This window comes from Scomber japonicus, chromosome 20, assembly GCF_027409825.1.
Source record: "Scomber japonicus isolate fScoJap1 chromosome 20, fScoJap1.pri, whole genome shotgun sequence".
NCBI lineage: Eukaryota > Metazoa > Chordata > Actinopteri > Scombriformes > Scombridae > Scomber > Scomber japonicus.
In genome coordinates, this window is record NC_070597.1 from 21762648 (window position 1) to 21782796 (window position 20149).

The 20149-nt window shown below is 38.0% G+C and overlaps 1 protein-coding gene across 2 annotated transcripts in view; it reads left to right on the forward strand.

Annotated features, from left to right (window-relative positions):
* The first annotated feature begins 231 nt into the window (after positions 1-231).
* LOC128381751 (zinc transporter ZIP11-like) overlaps positions 232-20149 on the forward strand; it is a 130133-nt gene continuing 110215 nt past the window's right edge. For both annotated transcript variants that reach the window (XM_053341786.1, XM_053341787.1), the window contains exons 1-3: positions 232-303; positions 2210-2327; positions 3357-3395. In XM_053341786.1, coding sequence (XP_053197761.1) covers positions 2220-2327; positions 3357-3395 — 147 coding nt within the window. In that variant the 5' untranslated portion in view covers positions 232-303; positions 2210-2219. The remainder of the gene's footprint in view (positions 304-2209; positions 2328-3356; positions 3396-20149) is intronic.

Consider the following 20149-nt stretch of genomic DNA (forward strand, 5'->3'; position numbering starts at 1 on the left):
GTATCTTTTAACAGCGCAGATATACTCGATTCAGTCTCTGATGATGAAACAATGAAATGCACTTTGTCGAGTGTTTCTCTCTGTGGTCCCTTGAGGATCTGTGTGTGTGTGTGTGTGTGTGTGTGTGTGTCTTTAACGTTTTTTTTACTATGAATGAAGCCCCCCCCCTTTCCCCCGCGCCCCCCGGTCGCGATCAAAAGTTGACCAATAGGCTGCGAGGAGGGGCGGGGTTTAGCGGGTCATAGAACGTGTACCGGGAAGTAGGAAGTAAATACAGAGGAGTAAAGGTGGCACTGGATACAAGTAAGTAACCTAAGTCTAATGCCAAAAACAGCGATAATTTAGTAATAGTAGTTAATAAGTCTGACATTAAACTTTACTGAATAAGTGCATGTTGTTCGGTAATACATTAAAGCAGCGTGTTAGTGAAATATAACAGTCTTATTCCTGATGTAAGGCGAAAAAGCATCTCAAGTTAGCCGGTTGCCTGTCATTTACAGGTTAGTCACGTCGGTTACCTGTTATATAATGATATACTGTATCTGTGTGTGAGAGACTTTATACTTCAGATACACGACAACCAATGGAAATAAATGCTACAGTGTTAAAAAAGCAGTTTAAACAGCTTACTTTGAATGAATGAATGAGTGCAGGAAACAGCTGTAGTCAGTTAAAGCTAGACAGTACCAGTGTATTTAACTCCATGTTAAATCCCTATTACACATTCATGAGATCACTGTCAACATGTAAGCAGTCAGTACATTATAAAAACATCTTTCACTGCTGCTCTGTGGTAAATATTCCCATTGCATATACAGTATATATTTTTTTATTAATGTGCTCATGAATATGTCATATGGTGGTAATGTAAAAGCAGTTCCTACAGCTTACTCTGGTAAATATTTCCAAAATGTATCAGTTGGAACTACTTTAAAGTGAAGCTATGTGACTTTTGAAGGAAGGAAGGAACATAAACACATTCTTGTAAATAAAAAGTTGAATTCATAAGCAGTAAAATGCACTATTTAAATCACTATTTTAAATACTCTGAGGATATCTGCTGCTACAGCCTTGCTTGAAGCTCATGTTTGGCTACTGTAAGGTAGTATTAGAATATCTTGTGTACATTTTACTGTATGAAAGATGTGGCTGAGTCTGTTTCTTGTCTCTAGGACTATTTTATACTTATACTACTATTTATTGCAATTAAAGAAAACAAATACATAATACTAAAATACACAATTTTTTTGAGATCAAGAAAAGAAAATGATAGCAGAAAAGTGCAGAATGTGCTGAAGGAGCCAATAAAACCCGTAAGGGCTCGTTGGGTGGTTCAACTGCTGTTCACATGGAACCCTTCTCCACTTCGGCCTTCAAAGTTCTCGTTTGAATATTTGCTACTACCACCAAGATCTGCACCCTATGGCGAGCTAAACAAAATAAAACCTTAAGAGTAAAGAAATACAGACTAACCCATTCAAAAGCTAAACAAAAACTGTATAGAATATGATAGTGAGAGCAGTTATGATGCTACATTACTTAATTGATCCAGAAAGAAGAGTATCATTTCTTAAATGCTTTTAAACTGGCAGAGATTCTAATATGAGCTGGTAATCAGTTTCAACCATACCAACCAATATGAACAATTATACAAAAGTGACAAAAACATTCCGATCACCTACTGTAGTCTACTTTGCATTTGTATTAACTGCTGACTTCAACAGGTCTAACCACACAGATGTAAACAGGAAAAAAAGTCCAGGACCTTAAAATGCTGAGCCAACAGGATTTGACGCTCATGTGTTCCGTCATCTGGCGAGACAAACACAGCGGGTGTGGGTCAGACTAGTAAAGCGAGGGCTTAAAGGCACAAGTGTTGATTTAAGATGAGTCAGCCTTAAGTACATTTATCCCTGGTTTTTTTCAGATGTGTTTGCTCTCTGTCATTTCTGCTTATATCGAGCATCAACAATACAGCTAAGCAAAGTTACATTCACATGTCAGAGTTATCATAACAGCTCCTAGATAAAGACAATATTTACCTAAGCTTTGTAGGAGTATTTAATAGTAGGGTGGCTGCTGAAAAATAGGAATGAATCCGTGGGCGTTTCACTTGGATCTCAAAAGCTTTTTAGTAAAGACAAGAACAAGATGTCATCCCATTCTGCCTCATTTCCTAACATGATGTAAATGCACCATTGGATAACAGGTCCGGCACCATGCTAGAAGGCTACAGCCCCATGACCCAGGCCCTGTTGGGGACTCTGTTCACCTGGGGTCTGACTGCTGCCGGAGCCGCCCTGGTGTTTGTCTTCTCAAGCCGACAGGTATGAACGGCAGAAACCATCATTCATCATTCTTGGGTGGTGCAAACATTTTTACACACAGTAGTTTTATGTGGATATTCATTGTAGCTTCAAATGAGACATACAGTGCTGTTTGAAAGTTTGTGAACACTTTACAGTTTTCTCTATTTCTTCCAAAATATGACCTAAAACATCCTGAAAGACACTATTGATGTTCAATGTTCTGCTGATGGTGGACTCATGAACATTGACTGTAACTACTGTAAAGAAGGCCTTTAGTTTCCTAGACATTACCCTGTGGTCCCTGTGGCCTCCTGGACCATTACATACCTGTTCTTAGTGTGATCTATGATGTTCAACCACTCATGGGGAGGGTAACACTGCTATTGGATGCCTCCCATTTCTACACGATCTGCCTGATAGTCGACTGGTGGAGTCAAAACTCTTTTAAAACGGTTCTGTAACCCTTTCCAGCCTGCTGGGTATCAGCAAGGTTGTCAGATATCTGCCATGAAGCTCAGATTTTTATAGTGAACACCCAGATTTCTCTAATTTACATAAAACAGAGCCTCCTGGACTCATATTTTTTGGTCAACCCATTGAATGAAATACCTGACTCTGATTAACCATTCAAATGAATAGATAATCCTAGAGGTTCACATACTTTTGCCTCGCACACATTTGTAAAATTGGATCATTTCACTCAATAAAAAAACAAAAAAAGTGTAAATTTTTTGACAAATTTGCCTTTTGTCAAGTTTTAGGACTGAGATGGAAAAGTGATCATGTTTTAGGTCACATTTATGCAGAAATAGAGCAAATTCGAAAGGTGAGGTTAACTGTCAGAGAGTGTGTTACAGTACTTTACATGAAACCCTTCTATTGACTGTACATTTTGCTAGTAGATATTTCTTTTGGGTTATCTCTGAACCTGTGACTCTTGGGCCATGTTGCATTTTCATCAGTTAAGTCAACAGTATGAAGTTTACTGAAGGATTAGATGTTACATTATCAGGGTTTAATATTGATTTGACTCAATTTGCCTTTCAGAAACGCATCTTGGATGGAAGTTTAGGCTTCGCGGCTGGGGTGAGTTTCTTTTGAACTGAACCGCACACATACATACAGTATAAGTAGGAGGATTCTGTGCTGTAATGATCTTTTGGATGTTTTCTTGCGGCGGGTTGAGTTTCTGCTGGAGACACACAAAACCTAACACTCTTAGATGCCACATTATTTCATAAAAGTTTGAGATGAATGTTTCCCCTGGATGAATTCTTGCTATCAAATACATCCTCAGAACACCAGTATCTGACTTCTACAGTTCAACTTTTTGATTTCTTGCAAGGTTTGCAGTTCATAGACGATATTTATCAAATGACTCACAGTAGAAAGTCTTTAGCAAATCTAAACTGGCACATAAGTGTGAAGTCTCAGAGTGAACACACAGAGGAAAATTAGCATTCATCAGAAGTGTGTTTCCAGCCACTTGGCAAATGTAAGTCTAATTATTACTCTTCCTTCAGTTCTGCTGATTCCATAGGAAAATATTTGACTCTGCTCCTGTAGAGCAGGGCTTTTCAGCAGAAGTGTCAGCCTCCACACGTCCAGTCTGCCTGTAGAGCTCACCATATAGGTTTTATTGACAATTTTAATCTGACCTGGAATCTTTCCCCTTTCATATCGATTATATTTTCATTTTCCAACGAACAGGCCCAATTGAATGGTAAGGGATTTTACTCTTCATATTGACAGCTATGTGCAATACTGCCTCTGAATTTTTTATTTAGTTCTTTGATTTTAAACAACAAGTATCTGGCTCTAAAAGCACAGGTGGACACACTCTGGACCTTTTTTCCCCACATGGTATAGATATTGAATTTGCTCTAAATATTTATGGCATCAGTAACCATAAATGTATTATTTTTTGAACATTTGCTTTACATCAGGGTCTTAGCCTTCTTGCCATATGAAGGCTAAGACCTATATTATAAATGAGGCTGTGGCTGTCAGGTGTTTGACAGCAATATTGTCTTAAAGGATGAAAATTCTGACACTTTGGTTAAGTCATTTAACAGTCACTGCTCCTTGGTGTTGGATATATTGGCTCTTCTGAAACGTCTAAAGATCTCCAAAAATCCATCCCCATGGATGAAACTGTCTGGTCTTTTAAATGCAAATGTAAAAGACTGAGAGCTTATGGAAAACCATGAAACTCTAAGTACACAGACTTTGGTGCCCTTAACGATATGGTGAAGGCTTAGATATCTTCTTACTTCTCAAATCTAATTTCTTCTAGCAAGAGAAACCCTAAAGACCTGTTTGACACCGTAAAGTACGCAACTACCCAAGCTCTCAGAAGTCCATTTTTTGGGGAAAACTCCTAATGTTTAGACAAATAACTCTTAAGCCTTTTACAGTATTAATGTTGTTAAAAACAAAGAATGGTATGGCAGATGTTCACATACATAGCAGGTCAGATGAAAGAAGCACAAAACACAAATGTGCGCAGCCACACACACATATATAAACCCTAAAATGCCATATAGAGCTGAGGGGATAATTCTCTGTGGGTTCCTCACCATGAGTGACACCTGTCATATTACACAGTCTTTTGAAGCTTTATAAAAAAAAATATATATATATAGATATATATATATATATATATATATCCTTTTGGAAGAGAGTCATGAATAGTCATTGTGAAAAATAATTCACATGAAGTATAGATAAGCAGAGAGCAGACCACACTGTAAAAACATTGACATTATTATAGTCAAGTCATGTTCATATTAAAGCCATGGGCCAGTGAATTTCTTCATTAGGTGTTCCAAAACAGTGTTCAGTACTGTGCTGGATAAAACCATTATGAGCCCTTTTATAAAGCAGAGGTCTTTACAGGCAATTTTAGTAACTTTATTTTTTAAATGATCATTTCATCATTCACATACACTCAAGCATATCTTTTTATACACCACAAAATGATCTTTATTTTGAACAGTAGTGCTTTTTTAAAAATGTGTTCCAAGGTGACATCATTGATTTTTTTCAACTAACAGTTTTCATCTTCCTTCCTCCTAAGCTCCTTAAATAACATCACATACTCGTGTGAAATGAGGATATTTTTAGTCCTGGTGAAACTTTGTGATTTCTTGTGGTGATTCTGAGATAGTTGATACATGCAGGCCTAGAGGTGAAAAGACTAATGCCAAATGATGAGAGATTGGCTACGCTTCCTCAAGGAAGAGATGGCAGGAAAGATGGATCTAATTTAAGCTCTTATCTCAATCAACTCCATTTTAACAGCTTTTTAATTACATCCCAGGCTATACTTATGATCTTATTCATTCAAATGCTGAGGGGTGTTTCTGGTCGTGCATATCCTTCTAAAATATAGTTTTGAAAAGCCCAGCCACTCAGAAGGAACACAGTGAATTATTGATTCAAAGGGGCAGCCTTTTGTTGACATAATATGCTTTCACAGCAATTTATTTGATCATAAACTCATTTTTTATACTGTTCCTTGCATATCATATGTAGGTTTGTGGCCCTGATTATCCTTTAGATAGTCTGTATTATTAGTAGAATGTATAAAAGGTCTTGGAGAAATACTTGGGTTTTTTTGTGAGTGCATCCAAATACAGACCAGGAGACAGGGGATGAGCAGGTAGGGGAATGGCTATGGTGGGGGTCCAGATAGAGTCACTCCAGCAGGAGTATACTGAGATGGGTCAGAAGAACATAATGTGGTGAGTGGGGGGCAGGCAGACTGAGGTAACTAGGTGGTGACAATGCTGAGAACAGAGGAGAATTAACGTTGGCAAACAAGACATAGAAATTGAGGATTAACTCAAGACCCGCGCAAAGACTCAGCGGCCGAGTTCGTGTGACTACCACCGAAGCTGACTGAACAATCTGGAGAAGAGCGGTCGGTAACCTCGGGAAGATAATACTATCTGGCTGATGAGATGATGGATGACAGGTGTGCTGATTAGAGCAGGTGCTGTGTATCAGGAGTAATCAAGGAGAAGCCGGAGGAAGGAGGACCCATGCCTGCCACCCACACAAACACATGGAGAGACAAACAGCAGACAAGAAGCACAAGATGAATGGGAAACACAAGAGAACACAAGAGGAAGCTGTGACACTAATTTAGCTCCAGTTTTGTTTATATCGCTGTAGGTTTTTGGCTAGAATCACAGTTTCAATCAAAGTACAGGAATAGTTTTGTTACCACACTGATAAGAAATAGACATATTTGGTTTCACAATGAACCTATATATATATATAATACACATGTAAGAGATGGTCTGTAGCAGTAATACATGATATATAGATGGAGAGAGACTAAGTGCTACCACTGAAAGTAGCCAACTTGTGCAATACTTTAATTGTGTAAAAGCAGTTAGCATTCCTCCAGACTTACAAATGTGTTGCTGAGATCTGGCTGTGCCAAGTAGCAAGATTGCTACTCCATTTGGCTATTATATTGGACAAATTAAACTATTCAGCCATGTCAGTGTCTGAGGAAAAAAATACTTGAGTTGGTTGAGTGGAGACTGGAAGAGGAGGGGAGTATACTGTTTTTCTCTTCATGCTAGCCTTTGGATTGGTTGAAGGTCAAACAGGTACTTTTAGAAGGAGTCCGTTTAAAAAGACAGAGGCAGCTATACAGAAGGAACGATACACAGCAGTAAGTCATATTACTTTTCTTTTATGCTGGATAATGGACAACAGAAGCAGAAATACCTTTTCATCGTCCTTTAAACCTTGTTTTCCTGTCCTTACACTCCACAATTTCCTCCTCCTTTGTGTGCAAAGCATAGAGATTTCACAGGTAGAGTACAGGCAATACCACACTTCACAATTCAACAAGATTTGGCCATCTTAAAGCAAGGAAGTAGATCTTCAATTCAGATAAGGGACACACTACTCTAAAAACATGTAATGGAGAAACATTGGAAGAAAGAGCTGTAGAGAAGGAATCCTACCACCAAAACAGGCAATACATGATTGTATACAGATATGTGTGTAGGTCATAGATTGGCTTTCTGGTGCAAATGCACTCTGCTCTGGCCTGTAGATGCATTTTAATCTACATTTAGCTATAAATGAATACTGGAAGCATAAATAATATATAATATATGATAACCTATACATTCAGTTCATTAACACCCTGCAGGATGGAAGCAGGACTGATAAGAGCCTCTGATTGCATAAACGCCGTTCTGACACAAGATGTAATTTTGCACAGCTGTCCGCCAGGTTATCCTTGATTAAATTGCATCTAAATGACATGAGTGGCTACAAAATAAATTTTTTTATTTAAATCTCTGAGAAATCATGTTTTCCACTCCGTTTAATATTGTGCATGATTCTACAATACCCATAACCCTCAGCCATCATGGCAAAGAAGCAAGTTTAACAGCCACTTTTCTGTACTTCACTCAGGTCTCCATTTGTTGTACTTACGGCTTAAATTCAACAAATGGGAGTGGAAGTGCTCCAACTGTCAGTCACCAAACAGAGCCTCTGTAAAAGACGAAGAGAATCTCTACTTCCAGAACACTGGATGTCCAAAGCACCTCCTCTAACTTGATGACTTTATTTGTCCACTAAATAAGAAATTGAACTGAGTACATCTCTGAATGAACAGAGGAAACTGAAGATATGTATTACGACTGCTATCATAAATAAAAAATCCCACTTTAGGAAATATTTATGATAACCTAATGGTGTAGTGGACAAGATCATTTTATTACACTTGGAAATATCTACATGTATCTATATATAGTTATAGTTATAGATGCTTAGATGAAAGGGCATTTAGAAAGAGAGAGAGGGATTCCTCAGTCAGACGTTATTTCAAAGAAGAATGTTTGCAATTTCCTGCTCAAAAGGACTGTAACGCATAGAGCAATTGTTAGTAAGACAGACAGTATGTTTTAAATGAGAGGAAATCTAACAGCTACTGGTCTCTATTGTCTTATGTACCTTTGGTAATGCCCACACAGTAAAATATGTAGCTCACAGCTCATCTCAGAGGTGATGCTGGAATATTTCTCTTGCTGCATTCTGTGCATTCAAGTAGAGCCTTTGCCACAAAATACATATTTCCATTTCCCAAGGTTGAGTATGATACAATGCTTTTATTTTATGGGAAATATGAAAAATTGGTTGAGTGTGTGTCTGTGTGTGTAAGGCAGAGAGGTTGCTGTTTCATAACCTGCATGTGTCATGCATTCGACATCTCATGTGATTCAGATGCCATCCTGTTCCCATGCTTTACATCTGCTGTCCCCCCCAACTCACACGCCTTGAATCCAACACATACATACACACACACACACACACACACACACACACACACACACACACACACACACACACACACACACACACACACACACACACACACACACACAGACAGTTCCAGATGGACACACAAATCCAGATGGATACACACAGACACGCCATACAATGTTTGTCACACAGTGTCCTTCAGTTGTGATTGTTGGTGAAGAGTCACAACTATTTAAGATCATTATTTTGTTTCTATATCTTTCTTTATCTCTTTTCATCCCATCCCTCCAGTCGCACCTCTCCTGGCACATCTTTTCGGCAATGACACTCTTAATTCTGTAATTCTGGTATCTTGGACGGAAGAAAGCAGTTACAGTAAATGATGTGAGCGGGCTACATTCTGAGGCCAGTTTTCTCTTTATCCCGAACAAATGTCAGTTTTTCTATTGTAGGCTCAGTTGATATAACACAGCAGTAATTCCTCTACATCTACTTTATGAAATTTTGACTCTGGCTGACTCTGAGGAATTTCATTCATGTGCAAATAATTTTTTATTGAGTAATAGGTTTTCACTGGTGTGTAAGAGAATGTGCTGCACTGGAACAAACTGTTGCTAGTGGATTCATCGGGACAATGTTACCTTTCATTCAAAACTTGTTAACCAATGTAAATAAGCGGGATATGAATGGAGTAATAAGAGAGAGGGTAGCTCCAAAGTTCCTGGTTCTTATTTGTCAAGTGTCTCATGTGAAGGCTTAATCCTAAACTTGAGAAGTAATTCTATCTCCTCCAGGATTTAGCCTCACCTCAGCAGAGTATTACTCCACCCACAAAATGTGGAAAATTAGCAAGTTGGAATTTAAGTACTCAGTGCCATGTAAAAGCTGCGTGTTTATTGCATGTCAAAGGTCTAATATGACATACATTAATTCAATTCCACAACACGAAACGTGATTAAAAGAAATAGTGGTTTCCTTGTCCATGTCATGAACAATCATGTGCTGTAAATGATTGGTCTGGCTTTAAATGAGGACACGATCGAAATCAATTAACACCACAGTGTCGACATATGTTAAGTTAGGCATGCATGTTACTTCATGTTGTAGCTATATGGCTTGGATGCATATGACACATAGATTGCGCCTATAGACTGTGAGAATAGGCCGACAGCAGTGCCAAAGCATCACATAAATGCATGTCAGTGCAGAACTACAGTGGTTATTACTGGTTAAACAGCATAAGATGCTGCTCAAGAGAGTCGAAGACAAAGGAAAAAATGTAATTTTTGTGCGTAGATCCCTTTTAATGGTTGAGCTTGAAGGTTCAGTCATGACCTTTGACAAAAAGTTCTTATTGCAAGGTCCAGTTACTTGTTTTTTGCAATGGTTTAAGACATATATCCTGACTTTCATCGGTGGGTGACGTTTGCTCAGTTGTCATGGAAATGTAGCTGTTGTCACTGTTGTATATGTAGGGTTATTTTAACAACTAAACCTCATAGTGTCCTGCTCTCAAAAAGTAGTATTATCACTCCTAGTCAAAGTTCTAGCACATTTTCTATCAAGATAACCGACTTGATAAATATGTAACCTGATGGCACCTCTGCTGTAATCTGTATTTTAATCTGCCCTCATCATAGTTTACACTCTGACCACTGTTATCTCTGACATTATAATATAGATTGCAGGCTGCCGATTCAACAACATCTATTTGAAACCTTTAGATTACATACAACAGGAAGTGATACGAATCTTTCTCTTCCAGAAACAAAGCTGTTTATAACAGTCGGGACTAAAGAAACATGGAGATTGTCTGAGCTGCTTGTAGCTTCCAGTAAAAATACCACAGTTAACTTCAGTCTGCCCAATGAGGAATCTGGATGAGGCACTCTTCTACCAAGGGTGCCGATAATTCCTGCACTTTAATGTGATTATCTGTCACCACCTGGTTGACTGTCCACCCTTATGAATAAAAATAATTGATTCACCAAGTAAATATAAATCATTCCCATGCTGAAACAAAGCAAATGGCGTTGTTGTGCACACGCCCTTGCAAGCCATTAAGCAGGAGAGGGATTTGCCAATAAACAGCATTTTATGCAATTATACGATGTGGGATTTTATCCAAGGTGTGATATTTCACAGAATTCACAAACCACAAAGCCTCCAAAAGGGTTTGCATTGCATTCCATGCAAAGAGAAGTCGAAAACAGGCTTGAAGCCATAGCAGAGGTCTTGGCATTGGTCCATATGGGCTTTAGTTCTGTTGCTATGCTGCTGCCAGATGCATGTTGTGTGTGAATTGAATGAGCATCGGCATCCTGAGGGTTACAGTACCTATGAGGAATATTTAACAAGAGTGCCGTGTGTTTTTTCTCTCTGATATGAAGACATGTGCACATAGAATATAAATGTTTGGATGTATTGTGTAATTAATGAAGAACCATTTTCTATTACATAATAAAATATATGGACACCACAGATACTATAACTGTGTATGTATAAATTTCAAGTCAAGTGAAACAATCGGAAATCAGAAAGATGGTTGGATTTGTGTTTAAGTTCCTCAAGAGCAATTTAAACTAAGCCTTAAACTTAATTATCAAGGTTCTGCTCATTGTCTCCAGGTGCATATATATTTGAAATGAATGTTTTTTTTTTCCTCCCTAAGAAGTCCTTCAACCTTGCCATCACAAGTGTCTTGCTCACTGCACAGAAATGATTTGATTCACTAGTCAATGTCTGCTTGTGGTGTAAAGTGGCTACAAGGACATATAAGTGGAGAAGCCATGATTGAATGGGGCAGTGGGTGAAGAAGGAATGGAGGAAGGTGCAGTAGCACAACTAGGACTGATTTAAGGGCACAAAGACCAGCACAGAGTCCTGGATGATGCGCACAGGTTTGTTGATTGTGTATCCAAGGAAACCTGCATTATAGGTGCAGCGTGCTTGGTGTAAAAGGCTTGGGTGGTGTGGAATATAAATCAGTTATATTACTTGCTGATAGTAAACAATACATTATTGAAACTGTTACTTCACTAAGCATCAAAAGCATAAAATATTCCTTTGATTACTGACATATATTGATGTATGGATGAGCAGGATATATGTATATCTTTGCATGGTCAACAGGATATTAAACTAATTTAATCATCGTCATTCCTCATAGGATCCACTAGTCACACAACGAATTAATAAAAGGCAACAAAACTGACAGAATTTCTATAAACATTGTCCCTGTCATTGCAATATTGCTTTCTTCAACGCTTTAAGTGAAGTGTGAGATATTACTTTATCCATGGATGATGGAGAGCTGCAGGCTGTATCTTTCTTACAGCATACTTAACTGCCCCTGAGGCTGTACATGCTGCAACCGGAAAATTGGCTGAATGTCACTGATCAAATTAGTATTCAGAGATTGAAACGTCGTATTTAACTTTAATTTATATCCCTGCTAGCAAGAGCACAGAGCTGTGAGAATGGCAGCATAGCTTTTAAGGACTGCTCTGCTAGCTGGACTTTTACTCAGTTATCTCAGTGCATTTTTTCATTTTCTCTTAAGGGTCTAACCTTGAGAGCAAGTTTGCTCTCAAGGTTCGATGTGTTATGCCTTAGTGTAAAGGCTAGCTCCCGACTGGCAACCTAAAGGTGAGAGAGGTGAGTTTGTCAGTGAAGGTTGTTGAATTGTTAATTGGCCGAAAAAAATCAAGAGAACAAGGCTCAAGAACAAGAGGCTATCTCCCTTCAGTAATACCCAGGATATTGGAAGAGACATATAATCCCTAGTTGCACCTGGGAAGGTGTTTGGAAGCCAGCAGATTTGTTCTGGACAACTACTGGGTGTGAATGTGTGACGCTGTGTCAATTTTAAACCAGGCTTTTTTTGGAAAGTGAACTTCTGCAGGGCAAGAATTCAAGACTGATTCACTTTCTGTGTGGCAATTTTAGCACTCAACTATTTGATGGGTTGCTTTGAAGGCTGTCCCAAGCTGATGCTAAGGCATCTGTATGGGGGGAAGTTCAGGACATTTTTTAATGGATCAGCTAAAATAAAACTGATCAAATGTTGATTCTCTCTTTCCTGTTATCTACTGTGTTTTTTGTCAGCCTGCTAGTGTCACAAAGCTGCTCTCCTTTACAACAGCAGGGCTCTACAGTGCAAGCATATTCACTGCAGAGTCAAATAAAAATGAAATTGCACCAATGTAAAAAATGATTTGGGCTCACCAGTGCAAGTGACTTGAAGTTTTGACATCTTCAGTGGCAGAATAGACAGATTCACTCATGAAAGATTGACTAATGATTCTATTATTTGTCCTTTCTTTTTTGTATTAGCAGAGCAGCTTACAAAACACAGAGATAGTAGTTCATATTTCATTTGCCACTACATTTTTTTTAATTCAGTGAGTAACTTAATCACAGACCAAATGAATCTTGGGTTCTAAGCCAGGGATCATCATCGGCCAAAGATACTTTATAAGGGAAGAAACTCCTCTCTGTAACACTGCTGTACAATCATGAGTGGACGAAGTGATAAGACTTCTTCAATAAAATGATCCAGCTTGACTCTCAATAGGCAGACACAGTACCCAATATTAAACTCTGACTGGGACATCCCTAATTGCCTTCACTGTTAACTTTGGTACAGGCAATCATTTTGCTGAAATATGCCTGAGAACACCACATCATGCAGTTTGTTGCTTGCTCACAGCATGTGCCAACCACTGTATAGGGAGGAAAAGTAAAAGCAGCTGCAAATCTTAGACTTGTGATGCCTGCAGGCAATGAATTTTACAACTGGTTTATTTTTAATAGCTGTTTTGTTGTCGGTAGTTTATTTTTTATAGCTGTTTTGTTGTAGGTGTTGTGAGTTTTTAAATTATGCCTTTTACACTTGTTCAGTGTGACTATTGCACATCTTGCATTATTGATGTTGAAACCACATACCATGCAGCCCGAGTCCTTAGGAAGATCATATTTGATTAGGTTCCTAGTATCAGTGAATAGTTTGTAAATGTGTCTAAGATCATGTAATGCTTTTGTTTTTTGGGAATTTAAAGTCAGGAAATGCTATGATGCATGTATGATTTGATTGCTTTGGAGGGGAATTCAATCTCAAATATTACAAAGCCCTAAGGGTTGAGTTGGCACTGAATGCTACATTTGTGTCTGCTGTACTGCTGTGTTTGGTTAAAGCTACTTAGTACTATAATACTAATTGCAAAGGACATTATGTTTGTGCTTTTCTGCAATACTTGAATGAAAAGTACCCATTGTCTGCTGTTTTAGAAATGTCTGAATGTTGTGATGAGCATACATAAAGTTCTTGCATACATGGTGAGCACCCCAAAAGGGAATTTGCTTCAGGATAAAATAGTATTGTGTTCAGCCAGGTAATCTTCTGTTATGATGATTTAGAGTGACATAATATCTGCACAGATTGGCAACTCTTGCTCATAGGAATGTATTATTGTAGTTATGGAAAGACGTACTACTGGCGGCTCTTAGTTGGTCCACTGCTTTGGTCCAGAGTGAAATATGTAAACAACTGTTGGCTGGATCGACATGAACATTCACAGACATTAATGTTCCTCAGAGTCTTGCTGACTATGACAATCCCCTGACTGTTCCTCTAGAGAGCTACCAGCAGGTTCACATTTTTAGTTTTTGGTGAGATGTCTTGAAACTATTGGATAGATTGCCACACAATTTGTATTGGATGTGTCTTCCCTTTTTAATGATCCTTTAATACCTCTAGCACCATCATTAGGTCAACATTTTAAATCATCCAGTAGATTGGTTTTAGCTGAACAGCAACTACCACAGCTTGATGTTGAATCTAATACAAAAATACCTTCAAGTGCAATGTTGCTGATGCTGGAGTCATGAGCATGTAGGCTTTGACTTTATGCTAGATTTCTTGACATAGTGGTACTGCAAATAATGATTCATCATTGATTATATTCATGATTAATCCTGTAGTGAAAAAGTCACATTACATAATACAACTGTCAATTGCTCAATTCTTCACATTTGTGAAACTTAAAGCAATGAAATTTGGTATTTTTACTTTGATGAATAACAGTGTGGACTTGCACTCTGAATCCCATCCAAACAAGTGGAAAATTGAGTATGGAAGCAGAGGGAGAAGCTTCAGCCTGAGTTCCCACAAGGCTTTGATTCAACAGGAAGCCTTCTGATCTGCAGCATCCCATTTTAGTCTATTTGCTGTGGATGGTTCGTGCCAGTCAGTATGGTCTTGTCTTTCCATGTTCGACCAAAGAGCTTTAGACTAATCTCTCTCAGTACTGTTGTACATTGTCCCTGGTGATGAAGTAATAATGCAGAGGTATAGGAAGCAGAACACGGTTGAATGTCCCCTGAGACGAGTGAGCTCAATGTAAGCTTTCACTTCAAGAATAGCTCTTTGATCAATTGAGCGACTGGATGCTCGTTTCAAGGTGTGTATATATATGTGTTTGTATATATATCTATAGGGGTGCAAGTAACCATTGTTTTCTTTAGTGATTAATCCATAGATTATGTTGTCAATTAATTAATCAATTGATTGGTCCTTAGAAAAAGGTGACAAATGTTTCCCAAAGCCCAAGGTGATGTTTTCAAATGTCTTGTTCTGTCTAAAACCCAAAGATATTCAGTTTACTGTCATACAATATTCACATTTAAGAAGCATGAACCAGAGAGTTTTGCATATGCTTCTATCAGTCTTACTACTTAGCATTCAAATATTTGATCAGCTTATTTTCTTAGTGTCAGTGGTGTCAGTGTTGTTGGCTATCAATATGATGCCTTTGTTCGATTATACAGTATGTGAACCTTTTAAACTGATCAATTCCCCAATGTCGTTGGAAAGTACTTAACATGAATTGATTCTAACTTCTTCTAACTTCTCGAACTCTGATTGACCTATGTAAAATTATGCAGGCTTGTGGATTTTTAAGTTTCACTCCATCATCAGGTCAAAACTATGATTTGTACAAGACTTACGGTTTATGATAGACATGGTGACATTTCCATAAGCCTCAACTGTACTTGTACTTAACATTACACTTACTAAACATCAGCATGTTAACATTGTCATTGTGGACACGTTAGTTTCACAAAGCCACTATAGCTTTTGACTGTGAGCTTTTAGTGTGGTTGACATGTTCAGCCAACTATAAAAATAACCACCACTTTGGACTTCTCCCTTGACGTCTAAAAGAAATGTGAAATTCTAACCCTAACCCTAATACTTAAATTAAATGATGGTTGAAGTGCAGGATGGGAGAGATTAAGGGTGAGACGAGGACAGATGGAGAGATGGATGCAGGAACCCAGGGATGAGATCAATTTAGATTGGAAGAATGAGATGGAGTGGGAGAAAGTGGCCGCCTTTGAACATTATTAGCTCCAAGATAGACAGAGTCATGATGGATGGAATAGAAGGGATGTCAAGAAAGAAGATGAATTGAGCAGCGCAAGAAAATGGATGTAGGTTTCCTGCCCATGTTTGAAGGTTGACAAGGGAATACAAGCCATTAGAAGATAATCTTAGCTGGAAATGCTCAGTTTAGAGGCTTAGTTCAGTCTAATCTTTTTCTGGAAAACCAGTGAGGGGTGCGGACAGAGAAACGGTACACATAGTGGAAAGAAAACAAGCATGGTACAGTCTGTCTTGTTTTGCCCACATGCCAAGTACTTCACAAAGCCAGTTAATGCTGATTTTGTAATACAGGACTATGTAGGGCAGTAATCAAGTTGTTTTATGCTTACTCTTATCATAACAACCAAACGTCATCTATCCAGGTTATTTATCCATTTGCCAAAGGCTGTGATTAGATGATAGAGACACTACCCACCACTGGAGAAAAAATACTGCAGCTATTTCAAAAACTGGAAGAACTCAAGCATTCAAAAGGGAATGAATCATCCTTAGGAAAGACTGTAGATTATGATTTATATGTGCTTTACCCAGGAAAGAGATTGAACTCATCAGCATGATCTTTAAGCTTAGTTTCCAATTTTGTACATGCTGTAAATCAATCATTTCATCTAACTATAAAGCAAGGATTATCTTTCTTTTTTTGTCTGCTGTCCTTTGCATATCTAGAGAACCCCTCATCCGATATACTTCACACTTAGCGGGTGTATTGCTGAAGACACAGAATTGCAGTGTCGAGTACAAGCTTATAGTCATTATAAGTGATAAATTATTGAGAATTATTACAGCTTTTCTAGCCTTTACCATACTGGTTCAGTGGCACAGGAACCTCAATTGGAAACCAGTTGCATGCGTTGCAAATCATCTCATGTGATGCTACTCAGCCAATCAAATCTATGCAGTCTGATAAGCACACAGAGGAGAGAGACAAGACAAGAAATAAGTGAGTCACAGAAAAGTAATTTCACATGGCAGTACAACAGTACAACAGTAGTAATACAAGAGGCCTCTCAGCCTATCTGTTCCAAACATGCACGTTTTCAATGTATACTGCACTAGTTTGCTTAATGTAAGGGTGTGAGGCAAACATAAAATTCCAAAAAAAACCTAAATTACAGACATCACATCAGAAAAAGCATTGTGTCTAAATTTGAAATTGATTACTTATAAGGTGAAAAGTGCTGGCTAATTTGAGGGAATTGCCATCATCATCTGATAATCCTACCCATCAGATTTCTCTGTAGTAACCATTGAAAAGCTACTAGCAGGGCTAGAGGCTTTTGATTTTCACAGTTGAACTTGACTTATCTTTTATGACAGTAATTACAGAACGATTATAGATTAAGGCAGAATAACATGAAAATCAACATAATATTCTGATCTCTTAGTAAGTAAGAATAATAATCGTGATAACTGCATGCATATCCCATTCCCTTAATGCCCATGCTAATACATGCAAATGCAGATCAATCCAACTTTTTCATAAGCGTAATAAGAGGAATATTTTTTCTAGCTCTATACATCTACATCTATAATGAGTTGCAAAAGGCTTAATAGTTGGCCCTGAGTGACATAATAAAGCAGTAATTGGGCGCTGGCATCTGTGTTAGACAGGTGTTTCAATAGCCTTGAGGCTTTGTCGAATTCAGAGCTAATGAGTAACACTGTTGGAAATTGTGTAGTGGACGTAGGTGTTTGGGTGTTGGAAATTCAACTTAGAAAGAGGGAGCATAAAGGATGAAAGAACAGAAGTACTTTTATAATAGATGAAAGAGAGGAGGAAGAAAGAATATTTGAGATGAAGTCACAGGCAAACTAGAGACTGAAACAAAGTCTTATAACTGGTTACTTAGTCAACCTTTTCTTGACTTTCCTGTATCTTAGTGTTGTTAGAACTCCCCTCCTTGCTTTACTACAGAGTGCAAGATGGACAGGTATTGAATTATATTTGGCTGCGTTCCCACTGAAAGCTTACAGTCTGAGATTTGCTCAAATCCCTGTCTCATCTTTTCTAGTGTGTAATGTTATGACCAATATGAACTGGCAGCAGAGATCAAATGAGGCGTGGCAGAATCACAATATAAAAGAACACGTTTTGATTAAAATGTGTGCCTTTTGAATTTTAATATTTTCCATTGTTAAGTCTTCTATTTTAGACTCATCTATAATCTCCTGTGGGGTCAGAATAATGACTTGTCTTGGGTGAATGAAGTGAGATTTACTTTGACATTAAAATCCTCGCAAAGTCAGATTTCAGTATTTGAATACACAAAAGGCTATCATACAGTATACCCATCTCTGAAATGCAGCCAGGGAGCACTCCATTCAAGTTGGACTCAGAAAAATAAAATTTCTTTGCCCTGTAGTATCATAGATCAGCCTTGCTGATATGGGTGTTCTTTTCAGGGTTAAGTGGATATCATGTTATTACAGCATTTCTGGATACTGAAGATCAAATATGCTATGTGGAGCTGCCAACATGCAAAATATCCTATTGAAGCTTTGAACCTAGTATATTAAAAAGCCGCCCACATTTTTTCATGACACATAAAACTAAATTCAACTTCAGTCATGTTGTTATTAACCTAAACCATTCCATGTCTCCTCAGAGTAAAACATATATCCATTTTTCTTTCTCTGTGGAAACTGAGCAACTTTTCAGAAATAGGTCTCAGAGCATGAGGTACATTTTCAGGCTGTTCAATAATTTACAATGATGGTGACTTTTTTTGTGAGTGTCTACAGTGAGGGGATTGTGAGACACTTTATCATGTTGCAAGCAATGAAAAACATATTAATCATAGTAATACAAAAAAAGATAATTATTGATCATATTTCCTTGGCCACTTCCAATAATCAGGACAACTAATGTAGGAAGTGGAATTCGTCTAGGGTATGAATATGTTGCTGGGTTTTAGGCCCAGAAAATGAATAGTTCAGCATTTTGGAAAAAATGCTTATTGCAGAGGGTTAGATGATAAGATTGACACCACTCTCTAGATGTGAGAGTTGTATTAATCTTCTCATCTATGTCTGGGCTAGAATGAAAAATATGTGCATTTCTTAAAATGTTGAGCTATTGCTTTACAAGTGAAAAGGATCGCTCTACTTTGTAGATTTTGTGTTATGCATTGCTATCCTTTATCCAAAAATATAATCTTGTAAGATAGGTTGGGTGTAAAGGTATGGTAGATAAGATTTAGGTTTTTTTCTCAAATGTAGGAGATGGCTTGTTGTCAAACTCTATCTATGATAGATATAATTCAAAGCAATTTGAATTATTGGCCAATCCTATAAAACACAAATACAATTACACATGACATTTGCATCAGTCTATTTTTTGTGCCATAGGGGCTTGGCAGCTACCAGCAAGTTAAAGTGGTACTTTTATGTTTCCTGAATTGCTGCTAATTAACATGTAGATGGCTCCCCACCTTGAGTTAATTGGCACACAAGTACATATACATGATGTTTTCCAGATTGCAGAACTGTACGCTCCACTGGTAGAAGGTGGAAAGTGAAAATGAAGAGAGCTCTAGTGGAAGATAAAAATAATCCCCCAAGGAGTGCTCTTTTCAGTGATTATTGGATATGTTGCTTGTGCAGCCAAGTAAGAGGCAACGTTGAGAAAATGAACAAAGTCTTTAAAAAGTTTCCAGGTAACACAAGAGCAGGTATGTGGCGACAAGAAATACAACTTTATGGAAATTATCAGTGTGATTGGAAGCAGTTGCTGTGTTTGGCCAACCATATCACTTAGATAAAACTACCTAAAGTGAGTGAGGTGGAACAGCATAGAATAAAGGTCAGCATTGCAATTATCAATCAGGCTGCTTCTTCTGCTATAAGGATCCCAATTATCCCTCTAGATCCAGTGCTCCCTTTAAGTCAGTGTCCAGCACTCAGGTTTGAAGAGTATTTTAAGATTGAAGTCAAACCAAGATACAGCAATCAGCTTCACTTACAAATTCCTCCCTCTCTTTCCAATTAGAAAAATCTGTTGATGTATTGACTCGTTGGTTTTAAAATCTGGACATTCATTCAGTATGTGGCACAAAACTGAAACATGCTTCTCCAGGCTGCATGTAAACAAGCA